General features: G+C 39.2%; 1 protein-coding gene across 3 annotated transcripts in view; it reads right to left on the bottom strand.

Moving 5' to 3' along the window:
* itga9 (integrin, alpha 9) overlaps positions 1-13,653 on the bottom strand; it is a 259,270-nt gene that overhangs the window by 206,694 nt on the left and 38,923 nt on the right. For all 3 annotated transcript variants that reach the window (XM_060925348.1, XM_060925349.1, XM_060925350.1), the window contains one exon: positions 9,293-9,399. In XM_060925348.1, coding sequence (XP_060781331.1) covers positions 9,293-9,399 — 107 coding nt within the window. The remainder of the gene's footprint in view (positions 1-9,292; positions 9,400-13,653) is intronic.

The raw sequence follows: 13,653 nt of genomic DNA, 5'->3' as shown, positions 1-13,653 counted from the left end.
CTTTATATACAGTTTCAGTTCGAAGTTTACATACACGGACATGATTGTCATCATGGACATGAATGTCATGGCAATATTGGGCTTTCAATAATTTCTTTGAACTGTTCTTTCTCTGTGTCAGAAAATTGTCCAGCATGCATCTTTAAAAGAAAAAATAAACCAAGAATTTGGTGAACAAGTTTTAATTTATTTTTAGTTTTCTGAAATCAAAACAGGGTCAAAATTATACATACAGAGTTAAAAATATACACTCACTGGCCACTTCAATAGGAACTTGTTCTTGATTCTAAGATTCCTGTTCTTGGCTGGCAGGAGTGGAACCCAGTGTGGTCTTCTGCTGTTGCATGCTGAGATGCTCTTCTGTTCACTATGGTTGTAAAGAGTTCCTATATCCTTCCTGGCAGCTCGAACCAATCTGGCCATTTTCCTCTGACCTCTCTTATCAACAAGATGTTTCCACCCACAGAACTGTCACTCAATGTGTCGTCCCCCCCGCACCATTCTGTGTAAACTCTAGAGACTGTTGAGTGTGAAAACCCCAGGAGATCAACAGTTTCTTAAATACTCAAATGAGTCTATCTGGCACCAACACCCATGCCACAGTGAAAGTCACAGAGATCATGTTTTTTTCCCCATTCTGATGTTTGAAGTGAACATTAACTGAAGCTCTTGATTTGTATCTGCATTATTTTATGCACTGTGCTGCCGTCAAGGGATTGGCTGATTAGATAACTGCATAAAACAGCAGGTGGATGGGTGTACCTAATAAAGTGACTGGTGAGTGTACATACAGTACACCTAATATTTGGTTAAATGTCCCTTAGTAATTTTCACTTTGACCATGCTTTTGGTAGCCATCAACAAGCTTCTGGCAGAATTCTGGTTGGATCGCTGACCACTCTTCTTCACATAATTGGTAAAGTTCAAATCAATTTGTGTGTTTTCTGGCATGGACCCAACTTTTAAGCACAGTCCACATATTTTTGATAGGGTTGAGGTCAGGACTTGTTTTAAGTTTAATGTGAGCCTGCTTTATCTATTCCACAATCAGCTTTGATGTGTATTTGGGGTCACTGTCCTGTTGGAACGGCCAACTGTGTCCAAGTTTCTGATGGTTTGAGGTTATGATGAAGAATTCTGAGATAGTTCTCCTTTATTATTCCATCCACTTTGTGCAATGCTTCAGATCCACTGGCAGCAAAACAGCTCCAGGCCATGATGCTACCACCACCATGCTTAACAGGTGGTATTGTTCCTCTGCACCTCTCGTCATTTTGGTCAAGCAACTCAATTTTTGTCTCATCAGACCACAGAAGTTTCCTCCAGAAGATGTTTTCTTTGTCCATATGATCAGCTACAAACTTTAGTCAAGCTTGAAGGTGTCAATTTTGCAGCAGGGGCTCTTTCTTGGATGACAGCCCCTTAGCCAACTGTGATGCAAAACATGCTTGACTATACACAGTGTTCCAGCAGTTTCCAGTTCATAGGAGACCTGTGTTTTAGTGGTTCCTGGCCATCTCAACCAATTTCCTCTTTGGATTTTCCTCTCGCAAAGTGGCTTAGCAAAGTAGCTACACCTCCCAATATGTTGTACTTACATACAATTGTTTGAACTGATGATCTTGGAATCTTGAACCAATGATTACTTGTTTAGAAATGGTGCCAAGAGGCATTCCTGAGTTGTGTAAAGCTATGATAATCTTTCTCGGAACTGCACTGAGCTCCTTGGGCTTTCCTATTTTACAATCAATCCAATGAGTGCTGTCAAAGCAACCCTTTTTATGTTGGCACAGAGGAGGTACCAACTGCAGTCAATCATGATCACTAACAGGAAGTTAAGAGGCTGTGACATGTTCAAAGATGTTTTGGAACTTTTGGCAATATTGGGCTTTCAGTGATTTCATTGAAGTGTTCTTTTTCTCTGGCAGAATGATTGTACAACTACAATCATTCTGCCAGAGAAAAAGAACACTTCAGTGAAATCACTGAAAGCCCAATATTGCCATAACATTCATGTCCATGATATCTGTGTTTGTAAACTCCTGAACGCAAGTGTATTTTCCCAATATACCAGGCAGGCTACAGTATTGAACAATAAAACATTCAATTTAGTTTTATTTGTATTGCACTTTTAACAATGGAGATCGTCACAAAATAGCTTTACAGAAATATATAAATTCTGGATATAAATTTTTAATTTATCCCTAATGAGCAATCCAGTGGCCATGGTGGTAATGAAATACTCTTCAATAGACATGAGGAAAAAAAACCTTGAGCAGAAACAGATTCAAAAGGGAACCCATCCTCTTTTGGGCAACACTATGTTTTAAATATCTTTTAATTAAATTTTACAATGAACTTATGGCACCTAGACTTTGTTCCACTTGTTGAATAAGAATGTTTATGCATTCCCATTTTTCTTCTTTGCCAAGCTGGCAGTGTTAGAGACAAATAAGCTCCACATGAACATTTAGTATTACTAAAATAATAAAAAGGCTCCAGTGAATCCCCTCATTATGAAAACAAGAGTCTATCTCGTTCAAGGATGTGAACTATCACAAACTAGACAGAAGTTACATAATACCTAGAATGTACTGGTGGAAGGAAAGCATATAAGAGTTCTTGTTTTGCTGACAGTATCAGAGCCAACATGGAGTTCTGCTGTCATCATGTTTTGGCTCCTGCTGCAATTGGCCCAGACTGAAGATTACCATGGTGATCTCCCAAATAGCCATTACACATGCAGAAACATGCTATTTGTCTGTTTGTTCGTTCTGCACATAGTGCATTGTTTCTAGAGATACTTGTGTTTTTATTATGTTATGTATTGTCTGATTCTTGTTTAATAATTTGCTGCTGCTGTAACACCAAAATTTCCCTTCCCGGGATCAATAAAATTCCATCTTATGTAAGTAAAAGCTTTTTGTTCAATTATATTTATCAGCAAGTATCAGCTACAGTATATCACTTTTACTCTGTTTAATAAAAGACTGTGCAAACAAAAGCATTCACACATAAAATTTGTATATTTTATATGTTTTAGTCTCATCTAAACTTAAAGGGGAAGAAAAGGCAATATATAGAGTAAATATAACAATAAAACACACATTGATGAACCTTATTCAAGACTTACAAAAGTTTTTTGTTCTAAGGTTGGAAAGTTATAGTGTTTTGAAAGTAGCTCGAGCAAACTATTTCCGCAGTTTGAACAGCCCGCCATGATATTAATTTTATCCAATCAGAATGCATGTTCATTTTCTCTGCGTAACACTCATGATGTATGTATGTGCCCAGTTGTGTTGGCTCATTGAGGTTGGGAATAGCGCGTGTGAATCGGAAAGTAGGATGAATTGTAAGTGATCGGCTACACAATGCCACAGTCAGGGACGGGCACAGGATTATAGAGGGGCAGGGGCTCAAAGTCAGAAAAAGGGCAGCAAGTGCATGATTTTTTTTTTCCCAGTCCTTTCCAAAAGTGTTCTCTGTCTCTCTCTCTCTCTCTCTGGCCGCGCGCCCCCTCTCTTTCTCTCTCTCTCTCTCTCAGTCCGCGCTCTCTCTCTCTCTCTCTCTCTCTCAGTCCGCGCGCCCTCTCTCTCTCTCCTAGTGCAGTGGGTAGCGCTGACGTCACGGTCTTTTAAAAATGGCGACTCTTGTGCGGTTTAGCATATAAAGTATTATATTTACAATTACCAAGATATTTCGTTGTTTTCTAGTACATAAATTTGATGGAATACTTAAGAATACGTTACTTTGTCACATCAGCAACTGTATATATTGCCTTTTCTTCCCCTTTAATAGCACTATAATGTACACTGTAGAATACTCTGCAAGACTGCCATCACACTCCCCTGCTACAACAGACACAACCAACACCAACTTCTTTAATTAATTATAATAACTTCATTATTATACTATATGACCATCATCAGTGTTCCCTAAACCTCTGTCACTCCTCACAACAGCAGAAGGTTGTAGCTTGTCCTTCAGTGGCTCAGAGAGTGCTGCAATTATCTCCACTTAGACTTACGATCAAAGTTTGGGGTTGGTACTCTGGAGGCCAGTGAGAGTCTCAGGCTTTCAGCACCCGCTGCAGGGCACTATGTGTGTGAGACATAACAAGCCCTCTGCCCTTGAGTGGGACCACCAGGACCAGAGCCAAACCAAAACAATCTCAGTCAGCTGCCCATCCATTCTCATCAACTCAAGTGATGGGAGAGAAAAAAACAAATCTGTTTATTCTGAGTCTCTAGTTTGCCAGCACAGGATAGTGGCTTTTCTTTAAATAGCAAGAACAATAATTAATGTCAAGTGCAGAGTGAAAAGCCTTTTCTGATTACAAGAAGAAGTTTTTAACCATGTACTCAATGAAAGACACTGGCATGGCATAATTATGTTCAACTTCACACAGTAGCCTCACTGGCTGATGTTACCAATTTTTTTTTGAATTAGAATAAATCTTAGGCCTAATATTTCACAGTGAATTACTGCAAATAAGTGCACAATCTGCATACTTATAGGTAGCTTTCTTGTTTAAGGATTACAATCCGAACAAATCAGTATAAAACCATAACACAAAAGAACCCGCATGGATCACATATCATATTTAATTATTAAATGGTAGGCACTCATAGTCAGAGGACTGGGTTTGTGTGTTGCATCTTATCTTGGCTGTTACATCCAACTTTACACTACTGATTTGTTTCACACTGTGCTGCTGAATCCTGCATCCCATAAATAAGTGCTAGCCAAAGGTTGGGTTTAGGTTTGTTGGGTTCACATATGGCATTTGTAATACAACCCCAGCTCCAGAAAAGTTTGGATATTTTCCAAAATGCAATAAAAACAAAAATATGTTATTTGTTAATTCGTGTGAACCTTTATTTAACTGACAAAAGTACAAAGAAAAGATTTTCAGTAGTTTTACTGACCAACTGAATTTTATTTTGTAAATATAAATGAAGTTAGAATTTGATGCCTGCAACACACTCAAAAAAAGTTGGGACAGAGACAAAATAAGACTGAAAAATTCATAGGATATTCAAGTAACACCATTTTGGAAGATTCCACAATAAGCAGGTTAATTGCTGTCATGATTGGGTATAAAAGGAGCATGCACCAAAGGCTGTCTTTGCAAGCAAAGATGGGTTGTGGCTCAGTCCTTTGGGCTAAAATTCATAAGAAAAGTGGGGTTAGAAGTGGGCTAGAGTCAATTCAAAAAGAACATTTCTGAATGTAATATTTTAGGTCTTTCAAAATCTACAGTGCATAATATTGTGAAAAGATACAGGGAATTCGGTGACATCTCAGTGAATAACAGGCAAGGTTGGAAACCAACTGTTGAATGTGCATGACCTTCGAGCCCTGAGGCGGCACTGCCTGAGAAACTGTCATAGGGTGGCAAGGTGATGTAAGTGGTTAGCATTGTCGTCTCACAGCAATAAGGTTCTGGGTTCAAGCTCAGCGGCCGACGGGGGCCTTTCTGTATGGAGTTTGTATGTTCTCCCCGTGTCTGCGTGGGTTTCCTATGGGTGCTCCAGTTTCCCCCATAGTCCAAAGACATGCAGTTAGGTTAACATGGGACAGCCTTGGGCTGAAGTGCCCAAGAGTGGCGGCGCACACATATGCAGCTGCTTTGCTCTCCTATGATGAACTAAATTTCGTTGTACATTTGTGCAGTGACAATAAAGGCATTCTATTCTATTCTCATGTGACAAACATAGCCACATGGAAGTACTTCAGCATACTGCTGTCACTTAACACAATCTGCCGCTGCATCCAGAAATGCAACATGAAACTGTATTACGCAAGGAAGATCAATTCTATGCAGAAACAACAGCAATTTCTCTGGCCCCAAACTCATCTCAGATGGACCAAAAGACAGTGGAAACGTGTGCTGTGGTCAGATGAGTCCACATTTCAGCTTGTTTTTGGGAAAACCAGATGTTTTCTCAGTGCCAAAGGTGAACACAACCATCCAGTTTATCATCAGAGAAATGTGCAAAAGCCAGCATCTGTGATGGTATGTGGGGCCCATGGCATGGGTGAGATGCATGTGTGCGAAGGTACCATTGATATATTGGGGCATATATTAATAATAATAATAATAATAATAATAATAATAAATAATAAGTTAAATTTATATAGCGCCTTTCAAGAAACCCAAGGACGCTTTACAATTATAGACAAAGAAAAAAATAAATAAATAAAAATAAAAATAATAATAAATAATAATAATAAAAAATTAAAAAAATTAAAAGTAAAAAGTCCACCGAGTAGGGGTCAGGATGTAATTCCCGTGGTGTAGCAGCCACAGTCCCACCAAAAGGCGCACGAAAACGAGTCCCACATCTCCAGCACCGCCGCCGTGACGCCGTCAACACCATCGCTCGAACACCACGGCATGGATCCACAAAGCAAGCAGAGAAGCTCTGCCACGCAGAGTGCTGGTGTGTCCCAAACCGACTGCACAGCCGCTGTGACGCCACCGAGCAACATCGCTCGGAACACCACGCCAAGCATTAAAGCACAGAGCGCTGGACAACCACGATGTAAAATGAGCAACAGTCTCACTGCAGTCCACAGCTGAGAGCACAGGCATCACCCACGGCGAACCAAGGCCTGGAGGGAACCGACGCCCAAAATTGGGTCTGGAGCTACACCACAACCGGCGGACAAAAACACTCAAACAAACATCAAACTACACAAACAGAAAAAAATAAATAAAAAAATGAAAATAGAAAAAGAAAATAAAAATAAAATAAAAAAAGCTCTGGTGAGAAGCGGCAGCCAGAACGCGCACGACGTACTCTCAACCGGAAACGGAAACGGTTTTGGGAATATTTGTTAGGACTGGGACTGTTTTGGCCTCTAGAGGCCGCTGTTTTTTCCTTTTCTGGTCATGTTTGTTTTGGCCTCTAGAGGTCACCACTGTGTTCTGTGTTTTGTTTTTGTCTTATTGCCTGTTTCCTGCCCCGCCCTGTCCTTAATTAGTTTGTGTATTTATACCCCTGAGTTCAGTCCTCTTGTTATGGAGTCTTTGTGCTGTTATGTTTAGCTCCAGTTTCCTCTGTACTGTGTTCCTTGTCTTTTTGGTTTTGCACTTTGCTTTTCTTTTTTGTCCTAGTATTTACTGTGTTTTTGGATCTTCTGAGCGTTGGTATTTTTGCCTTTTCTTTTCTGGTTTTTTGGCTCTTGTTTTGTACTTTTGGATTATACTTTTTGTTTCTTTTGCCCTGGATTGTATAGACCCCTTTCACTGACGTCACCCGAAACCGGAAGTAAACAGACCCTGCGCCATTTTGGAAGACCAACAAACTCGTGATAAGGGGATAATAACGGCAGCGGTATGTGAACCCACGAGAATAAAGTGGAGTGGCAAACGACTTAAACAAACAAATCTGAGCTGTTTTATTTATGATTTATTGGCCCAACAGTACACTTGAAAGAAACCTGTGTGAGACTTGGCAAAAAACTGTGGATATAATGGATGTCTGTGCATGATCTGCGGACACTTTGAGGTAAGCAAACGCAAGAAATTCAGATTTAAAACATGCTAAATTGGCCCCAAGTTGATAACTGCATGAGGAGCAAGCCTCCCAGACTTGTACAATTTAATAATAATAATAATAATAATAATAATAACTTAGGATGGTTTGGGGCTTGCTTGCTGCTGCCAGGTTGGTTGTTGAGTAGCCTGACTTTTTTTTATTTTTTTTTTTCCCTTGCATGTGGTATCATTGTTGACGCGAGGTTGTTTTTTGAACATGCCAATGCGGACACGATTTCCCCTGATGAGTTATGACTTCAGACGCGATGCGTGTGTGGAGTCTGCGTGATATGTGCGTAAGATCGGCTTCTCATGTGTTTGGAGATCCGCACTCCGAGACAAGCGCAAGCACACACACCCCCAAGGGAAAAAAGGGGCCCCCCGAAAATATCGGCATAGTTTGAACACTGAGTGTAGGCACTGGGTGTAAACAACAAATAGTTTACAATGTCTGGGTAGCAAACAGATGGCAGAATTGGTGTCAGGTCCTCCTTATGTTTCCATTCTCCCTTGCCGCGAGTCTTATCATATGGGTCAAACCTATCAATCACAGCCAGTTTCTCCACATACCGTGCCCTTTCTGCAGCTGGTAATGTACTCACATGACCAGAATTATCAGCTATCGTGTCACTTTACTCTCGCTCGTACTTTGTTTTATATTGTGAGTGCATGTACTTGGTCTTCCAATATGGCGCCTAACAAAATCTCGCGGCGTGGTGACGTCATGTGAAAGGGGTCTATATAGTGTATATAGTATAAATAAACTGGTTTTGCTACTTTCTACTTTCGCCTCTGCACTTGAGTCGTTCCCCTGGTGGCCTAGTGGGGGTTTGCTGGATCATTACACCAGCGACCTGGGTTCGACTCCCAGCAAAACCCTAACAATATTAGGATTTTACAGAGACATATTCATCAAGGCAATGTCTCTTCCTGGGAAGTCCATGCTTATTTGAGCAGCACAATGCCAGGCCTCATTCTGCACAGGCTACAACAGCATGGCTTCATAGACAGAGTGCATGGGCTTGACTGGCCTGCTGCCAGTCCAGATCTGTCGCCTGTTGAGAATGTATGTGGTATCATGAAGAGAATCGGACAATGGTGACCACAGACTGCTGAGCAGCTGAAGTCTTGTATCAAGCAAGAATGGACAAAAATTCCAATTGCAAGACTGCAACAATTAATATTCTCAGATCCCGTATGATTAAAAAGTGTTATTAAAGCAAACGTCATGTAATACAATGGTAATAATTCCTCTGTCCCAACCTCTTTTGAGTGTTGCAGGCATCGAATTCTAACTTTTTGTTTATATTTACAAAATACAATTAAGGTCCTCAGTAAAACTATTGAAACCATTTCTTTGGATTTTTATCAGTTAAATAAAGGTTCACATGAATTAGCAAATCACACTTGTTTTTAATTGCATTTTGGAAAATGTCCAAACTTTTCTTGAAATGAGGTTGTATTTTCATGAGTATAAATTCCATTTTACATCAATACCCTTGGAGCCCATGTGTTGAAGCATGAAGGATTCTTTTGTACTTTTTGCACTGGCTTAATAAATATATTGCTTTGTTCACACTTGTGTATAAATGGACTAATGATGTGGTTTATGTGCTCTATATTCCAGAGAAGGAAACTAAATTTTATACCTTCTTAATTTAATTATATTGCTGGTTGAAGAGTGTACTGATATTTAAAGTTATTTCAGCCATAAACCCTTTCACTATTTTATTCCCAACAACATACCAGAACTCTTCCATTGGGTTTGTCTTGTCTCGCCAGACTGACCCCCATCCACTCATCATCCCTGTCCCCTTGGCATGTCTTTCCACAAGACTCCCTTTTCTTGTTACCTGGAAAAGAAAGGGGATCAAACAACATGCTGTTAATAAGTTTATTTACCATAATAACTTTGACACATTACAAAAATTCTAGTTTATTACAATAGGAAGCACTTAAAATTTCTGGAATCGTTGGAATTTGTTGGTTAATTTTGAACACCACAACTCTGAGGGTTCTAGGTCCCCAGTCCAATCCTGAGCTCAGTTCACTGCCTGTATAGGGTTTCCCCATGTTCTCCGTGTATCCACATTAATTTTCTCTTGATTATTAATTTCCCTCCCATGTGCATCACTGCTCAAATACATGCCATGTAGATTGGGTACACTAAATTGCCTCATGTGTTTGGGAGTGTGCGTGTATGGTGCCCTCTGATGGACTGGCAAACTATTTGGGGTGTATTCCTGCCGTACACCTTGTATTCCCATGACAAACTCCGGATATGGATCTGAATATGCCCCAAGTGGTAAGTTTACTTGAAACGACCAGTGTACCGGGGTGCAATGATACGGCAAAATTCAAATTCCATATGATATAGTGGTGTCTGAATACATTTTTGACAGCAAAAATAAGCAATGCATAAATATCTGGTTTAAGTTTCCATTTTCAGTTGATTAAAACATTCAATATTATAGAAGTACAAAAAAGTCAAGTCTCTCCATTCCTGTCTGCTTTTCATTCTCTGTGCATTCATGTACAATCCCATTTCCAAAGAAAGTTGGGACACTGTGTAAAATATAAATAAAAACAGAATGCAGTGATTTGCAAATCAAGAAAACCCTATATTCTATTGAAAATAATACAACCCCGATTCCAAAAAAGTTGGGACAAAGTACAAATTGTAAATAAAAATGGAATGCAATGATGTGGAAGTTTCAAAATTCCACATTCTATTCAGAATAGAACATGGATGACATATCAAATGTTTAAACTGAGAAAATGTATCATTTAAAGAGAAATTAGGTGATTTTAAATTTCATGACAACAACACATCTCAAAGTTGGGACAAGGCCACGTTTACCACTGTGAGACATCCCCTTTTCTCTTTACAACAGTCTGTAAACGTCTGGGGACTGAGGAGACAAGCTGCTCAAGTTTAGGGATAGGAATGTTAAGCCATTCTTGTCTAATGTAGGATTCTAGTTGCTCAACTGTCTTGGGTCCTTTTTGTCGTATCTTCCATTTTATGATGCGCCAAATGTTTTCTATGGGTGAAAGATCTGGACTGCAGGCTGGCCAGTTCAGTACCCGGACCCTTCTACGCAGCTATGATGCTGTAACTGATGCAGTATGTGGCTTGGCATTGTCACGTTGGAAAATGCAAGGTCTTCCCTGAAAGAGATGTTGTCTGGATGGGAGCATATGTTGCTCTAGAACCTGGATATACTTTTCAGCATTGATGGTGTCTTTCCAGATGTGTAAGCTGCCCATGCCACACGTACTAATGCAACCCCATACCATCAGAGGTGCAGGCTTCTGAACTGAGCGCTGATAACAACTTGGGTCGTCCTTCTCCTCTTTAGTCTGAATGACACGGCGTCCCTGATTTCCATAAAGAACTTCAAATTTTGATTTGTCTGACCACAGAACAGTTTTCCACTTTGCCACAGTCCATTTTAAATGAGCCTTGGCCCAGAGAAGACGTCTGCGCTTCTGGATCATGTTTAGATACGGCTTCTTCTTTGAACTATAGAGTTTTAGCTGGCAACAGCGGACGGCACGGTGAATTGTGTTCACAGATGATGTTCTCTGGAAATATTCCTGAGCCCATTTTGTGATTTCCAATACAGAAGCATGCCTGTATGTGATGCAGTCCCGTCTAAGGGCCCGAAGATCACGGGCACCCAGTATGGTTTTCCGGCCTTGACCCTTACGCACAGAGATTCTTCCAGATTCTCTGAATCTTTTGATGATATTATGCACTGTAGATATGTTCAAACTCTTTGCAATTTTACACTGTCAAACTCCTTTCTGATATTGCTCCACTATTTGTCGACACAGAATTAGGGGGATTGGTGATCCTCTTCCCATCTTTACTTCTGAGAGCCGCTGCCACTCCAAGATGCTCTTTTTGTACCCAGTCATGTTAATGAACTATTGCCAATTGACCTAATGAGTTGCAATTTGGTCCTCCAGCTGTTCCTTTTTTGTACCTTTAACTTTTCCAGCCTCTTATTGCCCCTGTCCCAACTTTTTTGAGGTGTTGCTGGCATGAAATTTCAAATGAGCCAATATTTGGCATGAAATTTCAAAATGTCTCACTTTCGACATTTGATATGTTGTCTGTTCTATTGTGAATACAATATCAGTTTTTGAGATTTGTAAATTATTGCATTCCGTTTTTATTTATAATTTGTACTTTGTCCCAACTTTTTTGGAATCGGGGTTGTATGAAGACAACATATTAAATATTGAAACTGAGAAATGTTATTATTGTTTGAAAAACATATGCTCATTTTGAATTTGATGCCAGCAACACGTTTCAAAAAAAGTTGGGACAAGGACATGTTTCCTGCTGTGTTGCATCACCTCTACTTTTAACAACACTCTAAACATTTGGGAACCGAGGAGATGACGGTTACCCTAGTTTTGAAAGCAAAATGCTGTCCCATTCTTGCCTGATATACTGTAGGCTTTTAGCTGCTCAACAGTTCAGGGTCTCCTTTGTTGTATTTTGTGCTTCATAATGCACCAGACGTTTTCAATGGGAGACAGGTCTCGACTACAGTCAGGCCAGTTTAGCACCTGAGCTCTTTTACTATGAAGTCATGCAGTTGTAATATGTGCAGAATGTGGTATGACATTATTTTGCTGAAATAAGCAAGGCCTTCCCTGAAAAAGATGTCATCTGGAAGGCAACATATTGCTCCAAAACCTGTATATATTACTCCACATTAATTTCAAATCATCAGAACACAGGACAGTTTTCCACTTTGTCTCAGTCCATCGTAAATGAGCTCAGGCTCATAGAAAGCAGCTGTGTTTCTGGATATTGTTTATATATAGGTTTTACTTGCGTTTGTGGATGCAGTAATGAACTGTGTTCACTGACAATGGTTTTTGGAAGTGTTCCTGAACCTTGCAGCAATTTTCACTACAGAATTGTGTCCGTTTTTAATGTCGTGCTACCTGAGGTCCCAAAGATCATGGGCATCCAACACTGGTATTCGGCCTTGTCCCTTGAGTACAGAGATTTTGCCAGATTTTCTGAATCTTTTAATGATCTGTACTGTAGATGATGTAATCCAAAAATTCTTTGCAATTTTATATTGAGGAACATTATTCTTAAATTGCTGTACTATTTACCTACAGTCTTTCACAGACTGGTGAACAACTCACCATGTTTACTTCTGACAGTCTCGGCCTCTATGGGATGCTCTTTTTATACCCAATCATGTTACTAACCTGTTCCCAATTAACCTACAGTAAATACTGTAGGGTTTTTTTTTTTTTTTTAATTAACATAACTTTTCCAGTCTTTTGTTGCCCTTGTTCCACCTTTTATTGAAACATGTTGCTGGGAATAAATTCAAAATGAACATATATTTTTCAAAAAACAATAAGATTTCTCAGTTTCAACATATATGATGCCTTTATACTATTTTCAATGAAATATAGGGTTTCCGTGATTTGAAAATCATCACATTCTGCTTTTATTTACATTTTACACAGCACCCCACTTTTTTTGGAAACAGGGTTGTATATAAATTGTTCTATTGATTAATCACAGTGGGCTGTAATTGAGCATATAAGTTGTTATAAGGACTCTTCGTCCAATATTTCACTTGTAATGTTGCCAAAAGGCAGATGGAGCTGACCAGTAACATGTCAGGGGATAAAAATATTTTTAAAAAATACTTTAAGCACACAGAAGTTATTATTAAATCTGCCTTGTAATAAGAATTTTGTACTGTTTCAAGATGGCATTAAATTAATCAGCTCGTAAGTAAAGAATATATTAAATAGCATCTTAGAAAGTTTTTCCAAATAGACAAGACAGGTTTAGAGGAATGTAACTGTATTCTATCACAGAAAAAGCAAGATATTTAAAAAAAAAAAAAAAGCAAAACATATGGCATCATTTTATTGTTAATATAAAAGGCAAGTAATACAATATAAACCAACTGAAGAAGGTTAATCATCAGCTGTTTAAACATCATTATAAATGTTAGGGTTTGAGCATCCTAAATGATTTAAGTTTATATAAAAATGATTCAAGTGTTGTCCAGGCAAGATGTCAGATGTTCTAAATAAGGTCAAATTTTATC

This window comes from Neoarius graeffei, chromosome 7, assembly GCF_027579695.1.
Source record: "Neoarius graeffei isolate fNeoGra1 chromosome 7, fNeoGra1.pri, whole genome shotgun sequence".
NCBI lineage: Eukaryota > Metazoa > Chordata > Actinopteri > Siluriformes > Ariidae > Neoarius > Neoarius graeffei.
Note: the sequence above shows the minus strand (reverse complement) of the source record. Positions and strands in the feature narration are given on the sequence as shown.